General features: G+C 44.4%; 1 protein-coding gene across 3 annotated transcripts in view; it reads right to left on the bottom strand.

Moving 5' to 3' along the window:
* The window catches only part of dlg5a (discs, large homolog 5a (Drosophila)), a 41,557-nt gene extending 24,319 nt beyond the window's left edge, over positions 1-17,238 (bottom strand). For all 3 annotated transcript variants that reach the window (XM_071514995.1, XM_071514996.1, XM_071514997.1), the window contains exons 1-7: positions 16,553-17,238; positions 6,447-6,515; positions 4,905-5,079; positions 4,131-4,274; positions 2,719-2,902; positions 1,381-1,640; positions 743-1,055 (exon numbers count right to left, since the gene is read on the bottom strand). In XM_071514995.1, coding sequence (XP_071371096.1) covers positions 743-1,055; positions 1,381-1,640; positions 2,719-2,902; positions 4,131-4,274; positions 4,905-5,079; positions 6,447-6,515; positions 16,553-16,856 — 1,449 coding nt within the window. In that variant the 5' untranslated portion in view covers positions 16,857-17,238. The remainder of the gene's footprint in view (positions 1-742; positions 1,056-1,380; positions 1,641-2,718; positions 2,903-4,130; positions 4,275-4,904; positions 5,080-6,446; positions 6,516-16,552) is intronic.
* Between the last annotated feature and the right edge of the window lie 1,110 nt (positions 17,239-18,348).

Here is an 18,348-nt window from a genome sequence, read left to right as displayed (position 1 = left end):
TCTACTGAGTGTTCGAAAATATTCTTCAAAAAGGAGGAGGCTGAGCTAGACTATTTTGGTGTAGTGTCCTGGTCTCTGATCCATTGACTGACAAGTGGATGCATGGCCTAATTCATGAACAGACTTAACTGACAACCTGACAGGCTGATCTAGCGTTTTCACAGAGGAAATGGTTTAAACTGACAAAGATTGATGGGCATTGAAGGATACAGAGGAAGTAAAGCTGGATCATCTGTCTGCACAGTAACTGTTTCCAAGACTTCAGCTTCTAGCCTCTTGGGGAAGGTGTGATTGATGTGTATTGATATCAAGAGTTCTATTCCAAAACACTATATATCCATTTTAGAAAACAAATTACTTGAACTTTTTCATTCAATATCTGCAAAATATATTGGATCCACTGAATGACAGTGTTATCAATTTGTCAACCAAGGACTTCTGTTACATAATATCCATTAAAAAGTACCATCATTTGTTTCAGTTTTTTGACAGTTTGTGAGAATATTTGTCACTTTTTTTAAAAATTTGTCGCTCTCTCATTTTTGAGGAAAGGTCTTCATATATATTTGTGATGGAAAGATATGGATACATTAATAGATGGACAGCTGATGCTAAGCAGTAATGGTTGGAGCCTTTATCTCCTCACTGGCCAGCAGCCTCTGAGGATATTCAAGATTGCAGCAGCTATTACGATATATAAATTGATATTGTGATGAACAACATATATCCTTAAGCCTGATACCTGTCTGAGTGCCTCCAGCTCTTCGCTGGCCACCACCCTCTCTGAGGAGGTGTTTTTGAGTCGGGCCTCGGCAGCCTCCAGCTCCGTCTGCAGCTTGTCCAGCTCCTTGATCACCTGGTCCCTCTCGCTCATGATGAGACGATACTCATTGAACACCGAGTCCCTCTCCTCCTTGTACTTCTCGCAGTCCTTGGCCGCCTTCAGCTGGAAGTTCTTGTAGCGCGTCACCTCAGACTGCAGCCGCTCCATCTCCCTCTGCAGCTCCTTGTTCTGGGCCGACGACTTGTTCAGCTCCTGCTGCACTGAATCAAACCTGGGAGGGCAGAGGGAGGCGGTGAGGGTTTCAGTGAACATTTTTATTACATGCCCATATAAAATGATGGTGTGCTGGCTGCTGCTGGAGTATAGCTGTGCCTCATATCAGCACTTGTCTCTATATGTGTGTGCATGAGATGGCCCATCACCTCCTCTGCTGCACTGAATCAAACCTGGGAGGGGAAGGCAGCAAGGCGTTGAGCTAACATATTTGCTACATCCCCATATAAAGTTATTCATGCTATTCCTGGAATATAACCGCGCTTAATATTATCTCATGCGTCTTGCTCTCTTTATACGTGTGCAGGTGATGGTGCAATCACCTCCTCATTGAGGTGGAGTACTGCTGCTGGTAGTGCATGGCCGAGTCACGCTGTTTGAGCAGTGCATCCATCTGCTTCTGCAGCCTCCGGTTCTCCTCCTCTGCCTGCTCCAGGCGGCTCAGGTCCGTGTTATGGTTGGCCACCTTCTCACTGTAGCGCTTGCTCAAGGCGTCGTACTCCTTCTTCACACCCTCCAGCTTGTCCATTGCCGTGTCGTACAGTTTGTTCAGCACCTCCGATGAGCCTTTCTCCCTCATTACCTGGCGAGGACAAAGACAAGTCAGTCATCACAAAAATATTGTTAGTGTTCGAAATGTTGACACTCAGACATCGAGTAAATATTTTCAAATACTGGAATACGTCATCAAAAAGCATGCGGGTGGAGACACCAGATGAAATGGAACTGGGTCTGCATTTGCTGTGCATCAGCTAAGCAGCAGATGGCATCAATGGGTAGATATAGTGCTATTCTGACAGTGAGGTGCAAGCTAAATCCAGTGCCAGCCTAGACAATGGCTTTTATAAATTTGTACTTCTAGAACTATTTCAGCATGTCCCTGAACATTGTTGAACAGGCAACTGAAGAACAAACTAAAGTGGCTGGTCTGCAGAATTACCTCAGTATTATGTGAAAATCTTGCTGATATAGTCTTGTGATTCCTGGGAGAGTTGGGTTGACCCGAGGGCAGTATTGATCTAGTCTTAACACAGTCTCTGTGTGTGTGTGTGTGTGTGTGTGTGTGTGTGTGTGTGTGTGTGTGTGTGTGTGTGTGTGTGTGTGTGTGATCATCACTGATCATGTAGCTACATGGTTTGGGTCAATGTGCCCTTTGCCCAAGCCAAAGCCCTTTTCTACTATGCCTGCCCTTTTCACAAGTGCTCTGTATGCATTTCCCTGTGCTTGGCTGCCCTGCACTCTCAGCCACTGCAGTGTTCCCATGGGAGCTGTGTGAGACAGTACTGCACAGCAGCCCAATACAGGTCACAGCACCCTGTTACAACAGCTTGTAACACAGTACTCAGTATATAGAGGACAATAGGCATTCCTCCTTTAATGAGGCCAAGGACTCCTGTGAAATGTAAGACTTACAAATACAGAAAAAAGGTGCAATACTGGAGCAATACATTTTTGTAAAAGTGTTTTGTTTGTTTTTTTCTTACATAGATATAGGCAATAGTGCATCTTTCAAATATTGCCTCTCTTTGTAGTGTCCGTGTCATGTCAGCAAATCTATGGTGACCATTCCTGCCCTCTAACAATATCTGGTTAACTACAGACAGAGCTGTATGCTTCATACACCCCCCACACACACACCTGTATGTTAGTGGATTGTGTACCTGTTGTTGCTGCAGCCGGAGGTCTGCCACCTCTTTCTGGTCTTCGCTGTGCAGTCTCTTGAGCTCCTCGCAGTTCTGTTTCAGGTGGTTGTGCTCTCTGACCAGCTGGGCATTGTCCCTCCTGAGCGCCTCCATCTCCTCCTTCAGCTGCGACTGTTCGCTCAGCACCCGGCTGTGCAGCATGCTGCGGAGAGAGGCCACACACACGGGCGGAGAAGGAGTAAACACAGAGGTGTGTGTGTGTGTACAGCTACATAGCACATGCACAGACACGCTGGCAGACACCCAAACACATAGAATACAAAGCAGGAGCTTTGATGATATTAAGCAAACAGGAGCTTACAATCCATCAAGGGCATTCTGCAGGCGATATCGTGACAAGTAAAAAAGTCAAAGTGAAACCAATTTCAGAACCGATTTCATTTGTGGACAGTATTTAAGAAGGGAAGACTATGGAAGTTTGCCCCTCTGAATTTATGACTGGAGTGCAAACAGAGGTTAGCGAACCATAATCCATTCAATTTGATTGCTTTCCTGGACAGTGAGGCTTACATACAATCACAGGCTTTTTGGAGCAGGGTGATAATCCCTGTCATCAATCTCATCCTGCCTTCCCTCTGTGTATAGTGCAGACAAATGTTAGCCAGCACATACTAACTTTACATGCCTAGATTTAATATTGAGGATTAACACTTGATTGAATGTACGTTTATTTTGGTAAGAGTAGTTTTAGCCAAGAGCACACAAAGAACCTGTGATATTCATATAGAGCTGTCTGCTTGAGGATACTTGCTTGATCTGACTAGCAAGTATCCTCAACACAATTCGACAACTCATCTTTTCCTCCCATTATATTTGAGAAATTTGAGAAACTAGATATGTTTTCAATCAACTAACTAATATATGCTCAGTGTCTATGCTCCAGAAATTTAGCCTGGGCCTATGTGCTATTAAGCTGAATGATTCAATCACATAAATGCCTCCATTTCCAAGCTTTTAAAACCTGCATGTTTTTACGTAATGCTAATTCGCTTTCAATGTGAAAACCGGCTGTAGCTCCAAGGGATGTTCTTTCAATTAGGTTAATTGAAACACCATGCCATTATTTTGTTCGTATTCCAGTAAAACCATGCAATAAAACATAATTATTTCTACACTAAAAAGCAGCAGGTAACAGGTGACAGAATGTTCATCCCTCACCTAAACAACTCCACTTCGGTAATGAGTGCCAACACACGAGCAACACTGCTTTTGTATGGAAATCAAAACAACTTCTAGTAGGGCTAAGGAACTACATCACATTTAGGCTAAATAATGCAGTTAAATGTTTAAAACTGAAGACTTAGAGGTCTTTATTTTTATAACGGGAAAGCAAAAGAAAAACAGAGAGACATGGCATGAGAAATACTCACTGGTAGAAGTCTGCCTCTTTAACAGCCTCCTCGCACCTCTTGAGTGTTTTGGTGTGCTGGTTCTGGAGCGACTGCAGGTCTGCCATGGCCCTCATGCACTGGCTTTTCAGACGCTCATAGTCGTGGCTGGCTTTGGAATTTGGCCTTTAGGAGACAAGTAGCAAGGAATCAACACCCAAACCAGCGACCTCGTCTGCAAATGCAGCCAAACGCCAGCTCAGATAGGAGGACAGAACAAAACAAGGAAAGTGGTGACACTTCACCTTGCATGAGAATTTATAAAGATAAGGAGGAAATGTTATTTGATTAATTGTAAACATGCATAGACATTAAAAACTATGCATTGTGTGTGATGTTGGCATCAGCATATGCAACTTTTATTCCATGCAGTCTTGCCATCATGTGCTGCATATGAAATATTTGGGAACTGGAGCACATCAAATTTAAAAAGCAGCCAGTTTTGTCAGTGTCCTCTCTCTCTCTCTCTCCCAGGTAGAGTCAACATTATCCCTGACAGCAGAGAATTATTAGATAATGACATGGCACCCGGAACACACTGTGACAACCTAGAGAGTAAACATACCAATCATAAACTTTGCCTGCATTGAGAGCAATGAATCTCAGGTCGGAATCAATAGTTAAACCTTGGATCTGATGCATTTCATTTAGGCAAAAAGAGCATCTATAATCACAGGAAACAGATTCATAGACATCAGCTAAATAAGGTATGACAGAAAAGAAAAAAACAACTTGGCAGGCGGCCGGGGTTTGCACCTGCAGTCGTCGAAGGTGGTCCCGGGCGATGCCAGCGCCAGGCGCTTACGGAGCTCGTCCCTCTCCCGGGTGACTTGGCGGAGCTGGAACAAGATGGTGTCCAGGTTGTCACCGGATGGCCGGTTGTCGTTCATGGCCGGGGGCGGGGAGGACGCTTCACCGTTAACGGGCGAACCTGCGACAGTGAGCACATTACCGGAGGCTAGGACTATTGACCGACACACATCGGAAAAAGGACATTCTTAATCAATGCGCATCATCATTCAGGAGTTGCATAATATACATTAGCCCAGGAGCCATTAAATTAAATTTGTCTCAGCTGTACAGACATGCAGTAATGAAATGAGAGCATTAAACCTGACACCACCAAGGGGAGTCGGTCACCTTATCGCAGGGCAAAAAGTATCCTTGCATACAAGCAATTCTGCGTTAAAAGGCAGAAGAGGTCCGGCGCAGACCCAGACACTCTGAATACATGACATTAAATGGTCAAAACAACAAATGCCCGCTGTGAAATTCATATTTAATCTGCTGGTATTTTTCCATGACAATCTGCTGCAAATTTGCAGAGAATTACCTTGGATTCACGAGGCTACGCCACCAGTAATCTCTCACAGGAAAATCAAAGGCAGAGAGCAGATCTCAGATGGGATTTGGATTTGGTGATGTATTTCGGGTACTTTCTGTCTGGTTGAAACCAAGGTATCCAGAGATTTTTTTATTATTATATTTAAGCACTTGTGCAGACAGTCATGTTTGGAATGTCAAGGAATCTGAGGTCTTTGTAAAGGATTATTATCCTACACTGAAATACTTAATTTCCAATGCTCTTGTTCCCTGGGTGACATTTTTTTTACCCTGGTTTTATGTTCCTGGAGAACTGATGGTTCCATTCTACCCGTCTTGACACTGAGAATGCAATCCGCCTCATTGATCTCAATTGAGGAGGTTCTGCTGTTCAGATACTAAGGATACCCTCATTTATTGTGTCTCCTTAACTCTGTGCCAAATAGCTGGATCACAATAGCCTTTAAAAAGCTTCTGAGAAAAAAACAAAATCATACTAAAAAAGGAGTCAGTCAGTTTTCAGGGACGTTTCGTTCATATAACAGGACACCCATGGCAGAGGGACTGGGGCAGGAAATCTGAGGATTATGTTCATCTTTGGCTCAACTTTTGGCCCTTTTGGAGGTTTATGTAACACAGCTGAGTCATTTGGACCCCTGTCAAAACTAGGGAACAGCAAGCATGGTAAACTTCCTTAAGGAGAGAAGGGGACAACAGGAGAGTGTTTTTCTCTCTGCCATTGCACCAAATGAGCCCTTAACCAAAAGAAAAAGAAAACACAGAATTCCTGAACTCTGCAACCCATCAGACAAACAGGAATCAAACTAATATCTCCTCATTTCTGTGTGCCTCAATCCCACAAGTCATGATGTAGACAAAGCTAACTGTTTATCAAACTGTTTCACTGTACTGGTGTGCTGTAGAGATGGTATAGAAATTCTCAGACCCGTCAACACACACCGACATTATACATACCGACACTACTGAGGGAGCTGCTGCTTTCTGAGTCGGAGGGCATGGTGGAGAGAACGCTGTATGTGGAACCTGCCAAGAGATAAAGGCCAAGAGAAAGGGTCAATTTAGACATAAAGCAAACACACTAAAGATGACAAAAACTTATTTCTCCTAAACCAATCAAGCTTAAATTGGTTTATGTTGCTAGATTGATTAACCAATTAAGCACTGGCCTGAATTAATTGCCTGTAAAATGTGCAAAGGAATGAATATTTCAAAGCAAGGTTCATATTCCCTGCAGCTCTGTAATGAATTTGGCGCAGGGTATACGCTTGGAGTAATAACTTCAACATTCTTTCTTAGTAGTTCTATATTATCACTCTAGACTGCCATCGTCATTATACCTCCTCTCCCTCACTGTGCACTCAGCCTTGCTTTGATGTATAGTCCCTGTATGTTTCTGCTACACAGGCAGAATGTCACGGCTGAAATGGGATTTTCTCTTTTTATGTCAAGCACATGGAGAGAGAGAGAGAAAGAGAAAGAGAGAGAGACCGATTCTCCATCTGAATAGCTGTACACACCGTTAAGCTGGGGGATATTTCACACAGGCTACCGCAATCCATAGGGGGAGAGGCTATGCAGATCCCCATTATATTGCAAGCCAAGTCCCTGCTCCAAAGGGCAACATAAACATGACTGACAACGCTGACAGAATTTCCAAAGACACAACTTAGAATTGTGCTTATTCCAGAAGGCATTGCATATTGTATTGTACACTGATGAATAATAGATTTGAACCTGCATAAACAGCACAGTGAGAGACAGAAAATACTCATGCAACATGTTACATGTACGCTGAACACATGAACAAAGTCTTCCTGTGTAACGGCTTTAATACAGCAAGGGAATGGTAGCTGGCTTTGTCAGCGGCAGGCGATAGATTGACGCCAACTGTTCCAGATCTCCATCTCTGTCCTTGCCTCCCCACTGGGTTTAGCTAAAGCTCTGGCTCCAGCCCTCAATGTGTGACAAGGCCAAGCCTAATTAACTATGAGCTCTGTGCGACTGAGCCACTCCATCTCAGGCCCCGCAGACAGAGGAGAGGAGGGAAGGGGGAAGGGGGGAGAGCAGGAGGGGAAACAAGGGGAAAGGCATGGAGCAGTGTGAAGAGGACAGATGAAAGGAGATAGCCTAACTAAGTAGCAAAAGAGATAAGGAGGGAGGGCGTTTGAGAGGCGAAGAGGAAGCGCAATAAGGAGAAATACACTGGAAAAAAGGAGAGAAGAGCAGGGAGGAAAGGCTTTTAATCTGTTCTGACGCTCCCTGATGCTTGACACTTTTACTCTGCGAAGCGCTCGAAGCACACAGCTTTGATTTCATATTGTTCTATCAGACATGATGAGAACCACTCTGGGGCTGCACAGCATCAGTTCTCTGCACACTCAACACAGCTCTGCAAAACGCTCATGCTCATTTCCCTGGGTGCATTAAAAAGCAAGGACTGACTTCTTGAAATAAGTATCTGACTAGGTCTCATAGTAAAGACCTGAGCCGCTGAGAAGTATTATGCCAGCTCAGCTGGAAGATAAGTCATTTTAAAATACAGTACATTGTCAGCAAAGCTCTGTGCCAGAAATAGCAATGTAGCTTCTGGAACATTGTATTTTGTGTGATTTGAAAGCCAAAACACTAAGATAAATTAAATTCCCAGTAATCTGCACCACTGTGGACCATCACCACAACAACCAACTAAAATTCAGGGCAAAAAACAGGGCAATTCTGGGACAATCCTCAGTGTCACACAATCTTATTTGGCTACAAGGGCAATACCTTATACATGCATATCAAAATTCCCCATATTTAGTTCAGTACAGAGTGTGCTGATACAGTTATCTCTGCAAGCACACCAATGAATGCAGTATGGATTGCATATCAGATACAGGCAGGCGATCGCATGGTCGATGGATCGGTAGCATTAGCCTTTTCCAACAGGGTTTTAATCATCGATAGCAATTAGCACCAGCCGCCTTCAATAAGGCTGATCATTTGTAAACACGCTGACCACATCAATAAAGCCTGCATCCATTAGGGCAGCGCATGGATCTAATCTGTAGGAGAATCCACCTGTCTCTTTCGCCAAAAGCCAGTCAGTCAGGATAGATCAGACCTGAGAAATCGTATCTGACATCCACATTACATTCTAACACACGGATATATCCTGAGCGGAGGTTTACTCTGGTACAGTCAGAATAGCCTAGGTGACACCCTCTCCAACAAACACACTGCAACATCTCCATGCACTGGGAGGGAGGCTCTACACGCTACAGCCGTCACATAGATTTCATCAAGGGCCATTAGATATGGTAATACAGAGCAAGCAGCAGCTACCGACTTCCACCAAGAGGTACACTGTACTGAGATATAAGCCTAAGGTGAGAAATATTCAAATGGGAGACCTGAGAGAGCAGAAGGTTATAATAACAAAGGCCTGTCTCCATGATTTAAATAGGTCAGGGGAGTCCTCGCTCTGCCCTAGGGGCTCCACTGCCCCCCTTCCCCTCCTCTCTCCTTTCCCTCGAGTGATGCGCTCAGCAACCAACAGTTGCTTCAGATGACCAGATTATGCTCTCCAGCACATAAAGCGAGATGACACACGTTGCCATGGTGAATCTGGATGAGAGGAATTGTAAATTCTGCAGCGTGGTGAAAAAGAAGAAAAAGGGCATAAGAGATGGGAGGCTGGTGGTGGAGAGCATGTTCTCGGTGCCTTATCAAAGAGAGACGCGAGCCTGGCTTCCACCGTCAAGCGAGACTAAATTATTCAACAGTTCCAGAAGATTCTCTTATCCAAAAAATGAAAGCGTCCCCCAAAACATAAAGCATGTATGATTATCGGAGCGATCGGACTCCGCCGCTTCAAACACCCCTTTATCTGAACATCTTGACAGGCCTTAAAACTATGGATTTGATGCAGCCAGCCATTCTGTTCGCAAGAAGGAGAAAGACAAAACTTTCAGGGCCACTTGGTTAAGGAACAGCATTAGCATTCCAAAAATAATACTGTGTGCTATTCTTTATTAGCCGCTGTCAGCTCTTCTCACAGTGAGCAGCAGTAATGAAAAAAAAAAAAGAAGAAGTCTCACACCAAGAGGCCGGCAGAGTCTGGGTGCTCTATCTCCTATTGTGTTCTTAACTTCACAGCCGTTAAACTAAAGCGCAAATAATAGCATATTTATTAATAATATAGTTGAAAACTCATTTTACAGAGTAATGGTGTGCTTAAGTGGGGCTGAAGGGCTGGTGGGCATTTGGCCAGAGAGCAGAATGTCTCTTTTACTCCTACATCCCAGACCTCTAAATCACCATATCCCTGGCTGTGGTCCTGCTCACAGTGTGGAGGCTATAGTTGGGATAGGGTGGGAGTGGAGGGGTGGGGGCGCTGTCTGTAGTTTTCCTGAACCAACTCCAACCCCTCCCATCGCAGCCCCACTGGCCTCAGGAACAGAGAGAAAGGTGACTGTGACTAGAAGTCAAACTGTGAGGCAGTGAGAACAAAGCAAGAGAGAAAGACACTTGAACTTCTTTCTTTCTTGCACAGGTGTATCCCGCACCTCACTCCTTCACACCTTATTTACCAATACACAGGATTTTATGTTGTTGCAATCCTTTGTGCCATAATCCAAGGTGAGCATTCATACATACAGAAGCCCAATTCAGATGTCAAAAGAATGATGTACTAACCCACAAATGGTGACTATAGAGGACATCAGGCTACACTGTCATAAATCTACAAGACCATCAGACAGGCAGCATCATTCATTCACCACCTAATCCAAATGTTACAGGGTTGAGTGTGGGTATGTAACCGTTTTTATCAAGTAGTAGTAGTAAAGTTGAGGTTAGCGTCCTATTCTCTTATTGTACTCTGGGATTTCCAACAAAGCCATGTGGTAGACCTAACTTCTGAAGAGGCAATGACACCACAAGCCAAGATTCTGGGCAATGAGCCAGTGGAGTCTGGCTGCCGGGATAAGGGGTTGATCGTTTCATTTAAAGAGTCTACAGTCGGCATAAACATAAACACATCTGACATGATGACTCCATGAGCTATGATTACTCTACTGCACGCACAGTGCCTGACTCACAGCTCAATGTCCATCTATGCCGATGGTCTAACCCCACCTACTTTTTACTTATAGGTCTAAATCTGCCCTTTGGCATAATAGGTCTCAAAAGAGAGTTGTTATAGTGTATTTCGTACACACCTGAAAAGCATCAGCATCTTCCTAGATGCATCCCTATGGTAATTTTGGATACCGTGTTAACACTCTGGGATATGAAGGCAAGAAAAACACAGAAGCGTGGAGAAGACATAAAAAGGCCCTTAGCCTTCAGCCCGGCAGACCTGTCAGAACTGCTGAGCAGCACCAAGTCCAGAAAAGCCCCCACGTGCAACACAGCTCAGCTTATTATCAGCAAGCCATAATGGGCCTTCTCTCTGTGAAGAGCCCTAGCTCAGCATAAATGAGACATAAGTGCTTTTTGAACAACCTGGCTGTGCCAAGGGTTGGGTCAAAAACAAAAAGGTGAAAGATGTCTGGAACATGTCTTCCAAATAAAGACATGGCTGTCTGTGTGGAATACTGCTGGAATTTGGACAATCTTTGTGATATTCTTTTCATTTTTACTATTAGAGGAGACTATCTTGTTTCTGATAGCATTTTCATAGTGTTGAGATAATTCAGTGATTAAGCTACACTACAAAATTGTCATGTTCTATTCTTACAAGCTAAATCACCAACAAATGTAATCGTGCTATTGGTAAAGTACACTTAATCATTATGTAGGCCTAACATTTTGCTACTGCAATAATAACATCATATGACATACAAATATTGATAGGCGCAACAACAAACCTTTTTTGTTGTATTGCAGTCCTATATAGCCACAAATAATAAAATTGTATGCACTCGTGGTACTGGTAACCCTAACCAAATGGCATATGTTAACATACTACTGCTGTCAATTTATCAATTTGGCCCTCAGTTTCTCACATCATTTGAATTATGTCACGGTGAGATTCATTTTGCAACTATGAGTTGTGCAAAGTGAACTGCGAATGATCCTGGCCTACACTTGAAAGCAGAAACCTGAGAGATGCTTCCTTTGTGAATAGGGCTGAAGGTCTCATCAACCTTCATAATGATCTTAGTTTTGAGCTAGTGCAGAAAACTAAGCAGAAACCTTGAGAGCCTCTTCATTTGCTGATCAAGCCAGAGACTGGGGGGGAGGTCGGACAAACTGCAGGGGCAGGCAGGAAAGATGCAGAGATAGAGCAGATCAAGGGTGGTGGAAAGCAAGGACACCATGATGGGAGGAGAGGAGAGGAGAGGAGAGGAGGGACAGAAAGAAGCCCAACAGAGCAAAAAGCCTGGTAGACGGGGGCTTGCACGACGAGGAGCGAGGCTCTGTTTATTTCCATGACTTCATCGTGCTGGCGAACGTTTAGATGCTGGCATTTCCTCTACCTTGTGGGGTAATTAGAAAGTGGAGGAACATGTGTAAAATGGTAATGAAGTCCTGTTCCACAGTACTGCCTCCTGGCTGTGGTCGTACACTCAGCATGAAGATAAACCTGCTGTCAGAAATTAGCGCAAGAGGAGGGAAGAAAACAAAAACAAAATCAAAGCACATTTGATGCTGATCCGCCTTGGCCATTTTGTGCTTCACTCAGATTCTGAAAAGAAGAGTGATTCATATTTGTCTCTTTTTAGGTGCATGTGAAGGGCACTCCATGTCACCCCGCTTTTACAACCGCATTAGATGTTAGATCTGTTTGCATTGCAAAGGCTGTTGTGTTCACACTTCAAACGGGCAATCAGAGATCAATGGGATTAAATTGGGACAATAACACCAATGACCCAGTGAAAATACAGAGGTCAGCCTCTCATTAGCCTGCATCTGAGGCCTTGATCAGATAGATTTATTGACCAACATTACTGACAAGCGGGCCTACACCATCAACACTGCTAATTACAGCTCAACAGCATGCTATTGGCTGCCGGGAGGCTTTTAGTTCCTTCAGCAGCACTTTCCACACAACATAGACCCAACTTGCCCCGTTTCTGCTCAAACCCGCTTTGCTGGATATACGGAAGCACTGCAATGTAATAAAATGTACACCGACAACTCATATAAAATGCGGTGCTACGAAATGTCATCCATCACGTCTAAGCCAGAACATCGGTTAACAGCAGACGGATTGATAGCTTCATCTACAAAGCAGGAACAGAGCAAGAAGGGGAAAAAAGAATGAGGGTTGAAGGAAAGAGCGGTGGGGGAAAGAGAGCGGGGCGAGGAGGAGAGTGACAGTGTGCGTCATTGAGTGGCAGACATTGACATAGACACACAGACAGAGAGAGAGAGAGAGAGAGAGAGAGAGAGAGAGAGAGAGAGAGAGAGAGAGAGAGAGAGAGAGAGAGAGAGAGAGAGAGAGAGAGAGAGAGAGAGAGAGAGAGAGAGAGAGAGAGAGAGAGAGAGAGAGAGAGAGAGAGAGAGAGAGATTTAAGAGCAGCGGTCGTGACAGAGTGTCTGTCCCCTGTGGTTTATGGAGTGGGACAGGGACACTGGTCGACAGAGGGGAGAGCCCCCCCACCTACTCCACTGGCCTATGTCCTGGGCTGCTGTACACAGAGCAAGCTGCTGACTGGGCACTTTGGGCCTGCTCAACTTCTCAACAAAAGGCCTGTTGTCTCCCTCCCTCTCGCTCCCTCTTTCTATCACCCTCCTCTGTCTCTCTGGCGTGTCCCTCCATTTAAGTATGTGGAAAGAGAAGAAACCGCTCCCAGAGAGGGAAAGAAAGATAGTGAGTCAGAGAAAAAGAGAGGGACAGAGGGACAGAGAGACAGAGGGTGAGTCAGAGAAAGACAACAAGAAAACAGAAATGAGACAACAAGAAAATGAGAGAACAGAGAGCAGAAGATGTGGATTGTGGACATTGCATCCTGTCAGGGAGCATTGTGTTGCCCTCCTCTCGGAGTGTGTTTAAATCACTGTCACAGGCTCTGGGATCTGAGAAGAGTGGGGAAGGGGGGGGATGTGCAGGTACATCTCTACTAGCCTATTCCTCAAGGTGGAACATTGCCCATGTAGCGCAAGGGGATGAGCGCACAATCCAAGGCATGAAATCAGTTTGATTGCCGCCGCTTGGAATTCTGGAATGAATTCAATTCGGCTCGGGAAGACGGATATGCGCACTTGCTCGTCTACATAACAAGGCCAAAGCTTTAGTCATACTGACTGAATGTTCTGCTCTGCAGTTTAATCAGAGTTTGAGTATTTGTTCAAACCAGAGAGCCAGAGTCCTCCGGCACGCTGACGCACAAAACAGGCTAAATAATGAATGATCTGTGTCTATGTTCTCGACAGCAGACATATTGGGAGGCTGGTAACAAAATGACAATAATAATTCACCGAGCCCAAGCTTGGAACAATCAAGCGTTTATATGTTTCTCCTGTAGTTGAGAATGTGTGTGTGTGTGTGTGTGTGTGTGTGTGTGTGTGTGTGTGTGGAGGCTCAGCTGGCAAAGGAGGCACAGCTGAGAACAAGAGCAGGCAGGCAGCATGAGAGGAGGATGACTTGAGAGCAGGTTGCTATCAGCGAGACTCATCATACGCTCATATTCCCTCTCTCTCTCTCTCTCTCTCTCTCACACTTTCGTCTTTCACAGACACACCAGGGCTCTGAAGATTTCATCCCTGCGCTCTTCTTCATCCCAGTCTCTCCGCCTGAAGGTACGCGGTGAGTGGCTTGTCTTCAGTCTCTCACAAGTGTGGTTAAAAAGTGGTAATCGCATCAGCCGAATCACGACACTAAAGATAATGAAAAGCACTTAAAAAAAGAAAAAAAAAAAAGAAAACAACAACGCTCGAGTCGAATCAGAAACTGCCAAGAGCGTGGCGGCTAATACAGAGGGGCTGCGGAGGCATGATAATGCGTGTCTCACAGAGAGAGCTTACACCGGAGAGAGGAGAGCTGGGCCTAATCCTCTGTTGAATAACCACAGGCCGACTAGCCAGACTCACTACTGGTACTCATTCTCCCCTAGTACAGAGCACTCAACACCACTCATCAACTATGAGGCCCAATACTAGAGTCTGTAAAGGAGGAAGAACCCGAACGGGACTCAAATCCGGAACCCCAGGGTGTGAAGAAAAGCCTGAATCCAGCACAGTCACAGACAGAGCAACCTTGCTGCTCACAGGTGAACACGCATATCGATGTATGTCAGAGCGACAAGGCCGAGTGGCACTGCAGCAGCAACACTCAATACAAGGGAAAGTGATAAAGCTCAAGGAAGCGATCCAGTCAGCAAAGCAGCAAGACACCAACTCAGCAATACCTGCTAAGCCTTGCCTGCTGGCAGTAGGCAGAGACATACTCCAGCTTCACAGCTGTAAGCAAGGACCACACTGTGTAGCTCTGAATTTTAAAAAAAGAACAAAACATTGGCCTAAACTTTTCATATAAAGCTTCAGCGATCTCAAAACACAATTTGTCAGATAGCCTGCATGTTTTGTTTTTTTTAAACATGAAATATGTCAAAGAACAGCATTACTCTGCGTCTCCTCCCTGCCTTTGGATCTCAAGGCTCATCCTGCATTCAGGCCCTCAGGGCATGACGCTGGTTGTGAGTAAGCCACTGGCTTCAGTCATTCAGACAAAGCAAAACAGGCAAAACTAGACGAGGCTTTTACACTTGGTTGCCCTTTGTCTCTGTGCAGCAACAACCAAAACCACTCAAGTGCAGGCAGTTGCCATGAGCACAAATCAAATGACTACAATGAATATAACACTGTACTTATAAATGTAGCTCTATTGCATCAATAAAAGGGAAAAAATGTATAGAATGGGATGTCAACTGGGATTTTACTTGATGTGGGAAAAGGGGCTTGAGCAACGCCATGCTATGGAGTTATACGCATGCATGGGTAGGTTGCATGCACACACCCATGTACAGGTCGATATGGACCCACATGTCAGCGGCAAGCCCGTTGTCATGGAAACAAGTCAGGCTATCTAATGTACCATAACCATATCATGCCATTGATAACAAATTGGGGTTACTGCTCGGTGTCATTAAATGGATCTTGTTTTCCTCATCTATATGGGTAGCCCAGCTCAAAAATATCAGACTATCAGTAGGCTATTGGCCAATATCAGCTAAAAAAAAGCAAATTGGTGCAATATTATTTTTACTGATGATATTTGACCAACTGTGGAATTGGAATTTTCGTGACCTCTTTTTTTGTCACTTAATACAACTTCCAAATTAGCAACAGAATAAAACAACTAAAACAAAAATAAAAAAAAACCCACTTAATTATCTTAAGATAGGCATGTCTGAAAAGCTTAACCTGCTTTGCACCTGCATTTGTAGATTATTACAAAAACACATATCGGTAGGCTATTGGCTGATATGGGTAGGAAAATATCAGATATTGGCCTAAAAAAACATATTGGTGTATCCCTACAAAATAGTATGGCTGAAAACACAAATATCTGAGCCTACATTTGGCTTAGCAGAAATTATGACACACAGCATACTCAGCCACTCCATGCCATGGATGCCTGATCTGTGTATTGCAGAGACTACCTGAGAGAAAGCCTTCTGGAGCTGGGTAATCATATGCAAAACCTAATGATAGAATACATCTAGTAGGTTGGCTGAATTGATCACAAGCTATGCATTTTACTATACAGGCCTTAGTGTACATTTAGGTTCAGGATATAAGTTAATGTTTTATCTTTTCTAGACTAAACAGAGCATGCTCCCACTGAGAGCTGATTACAATTCCTGTGTAACAACAGTCTAAGGTAGGTTGTTCAGTCCTCTTCCAACCTAGGCATGAATCAACATTATATATTCATATCTTTGTTTGATTTAGGCTCATAAATCAAGCCCTGTTCCTTCTTGTGTGGCTGTCCATTACCCAATCATCTTGTGCTGGGGACCAAGACCACCCAAATTGAGCTCATTGCAGGAGGTATGCAGTGGCCTGGTCCTGTCCTGTGAGATTCAACTGAATGTCAGGTTAGGAGTCGTTAGTGTGTCAGGTCTTACCAGTGGAGTGGTCCACAGGTCCACCACCGTTGTTGCTAAACAGGGCAGAATACAGGTCAGGGTATGCCTTCTCCAGGGCCACACACAGGTCGAGGAAATGGTCGCTCTCCTTGTTCATCAGCATCTTCAAAAGGTGGTCTACTTTCTCGGCGCTGGACGAGCAGTTCTGGTCCAGTTCAAACCTGTCGAGCTGACTCAAGGTACCAGAAACTATCAGCAACTCTATGAGTCGGTCCGCATCTGTTATGGACTCCAATAAGTTCTGGTGGCACTGGTCTAACAACTCTTTGTGCTTTGGCTCCATTGCTATCCGCTGTAGTTCCGTAGCTTTCGAGCTAACCAGACGGCCAGGTGGATGTTATATCCTTACCTTACAAAAGCACCGAGCGATTATTGAAGAACTAACTTACTGCGGCTTGCAGAACTTCGCCAGAACCACCACGGCATTAGATTGCACGGGAGATCAATTTTTATAGCAAATTGAAAAAGGCACAAGAAGCCATATTTGTTGCCCAAGGCTGTTGACTGCACTAAACAGCGATACATTTTTCCATCTTACTCGTGTGTGGCGATTCAGGTCGTTTTTTGCTTTTCCTCCGAGTACGCTTCACCCGAACACATTTTCCTCCTCCGATGTATCATTTACTGCGCCCTGTGCCGACTCAACTGCTAGGAAAACTATCGTAACTCTGTCGCCGAGCCTCAGTTACACTGTATCCTCCGCCATGTCTGGGCAGCTCAGCAGCTGCTGCCCGCTGTCAATCAAGTTCCCATACAACGACCATATAAGGTAAATTAGGGCGGGGTTTCGGAACGACACACCCATTTTTTCAATGGGCGTACACATCACCCCGTAGTACGTCGAAAATCCCTGGCGGAAAAAAATGAGAATGGATAGAATTTGCATGAAAATCTTGTGATTTAACCAGTGATGTTGTGGTAAAATAAAAGCTGGATAAACTGTGACCTCCAGTGATCATCATAAGGAAAACAACCGTCAATATAAAACATGTATTTTCAGAATAGCATCCCCCCTTATAAAAGACACTATCTTCATATAAATTCCATCAGTTTGATGCTATTTACTATGATGAATACTATGAATTTATGTAATAAAAAAAAATCTGTCAGCCAAAAAATGTGGGTAAACTGAATTTTGCTGCATTTACCCCTGCTACACCCCTGATTATAATCATTTGATTTGCAGCACAGACACATAGAGTTGTGGTTTAAACACTGGCTATAGCCTCTATCTTATTTAGAGAACACTAATGCAATGATATGAGGATTGCTTGCATAAAATCCTGTTGCTGTAGCTACAGGCTTCTACATAATCTTTCTATATCAGAACTGAAACCAATTACAGTGTGTGTGTGTGTGTGTGTGCGTGTGTGTTGGGGGAGGGGGGGTATTGAGGCATATGTGAACATATGAACAGTATGTGAGGGTGTAAAATGAAATATGTGTTTGAGCAGGATTTGTGAAATGCAAGATGATGATGATGGATGAACTCCTCTTCCAGTCCACGGCAGGATGAAGATTGTTGGCACAGTGGCAGGCGTCTGCAGGCATACCTCTCAAACCGTGACCTTATTCATGCATGCACTGAATTTCATTGTGACATCTAGAGCTCTGTCTCTCTCTCTCTCTCTTTCTCTCTCTCTCTCTCTCTCTCTGCCTTGCTGGCTCCCTAGCTTGAGCAACCATGTGCTATCCCGTTAGATGAAAAATTAATTGCAATTCATTCATATCAAAGGGAAGCAGGTCCCCTCTGCTGACACAGATTGGACGGCCGT

Source organism: Centroberyx affinis, unplaced genomic scaffold (assembly GCF_046629955.1).
Source record: "Centroberyx affinis isolate AG114_WGS23_722 - 3 ecotype Tasmania unplaced genomic scaffold, CSIRO-AGI_Caff_v1 ptg000292l_1, whole genome shotgun sequence".
NCBI lineage: Eukaryota > Metazoa > Chordata > Actinopteri > Beryciformes > Berycidae > Centroberyx > Centroberyx affinis.
This window is presented reverse-complemented; position numbering and strand designations above follow the sequence as displayed.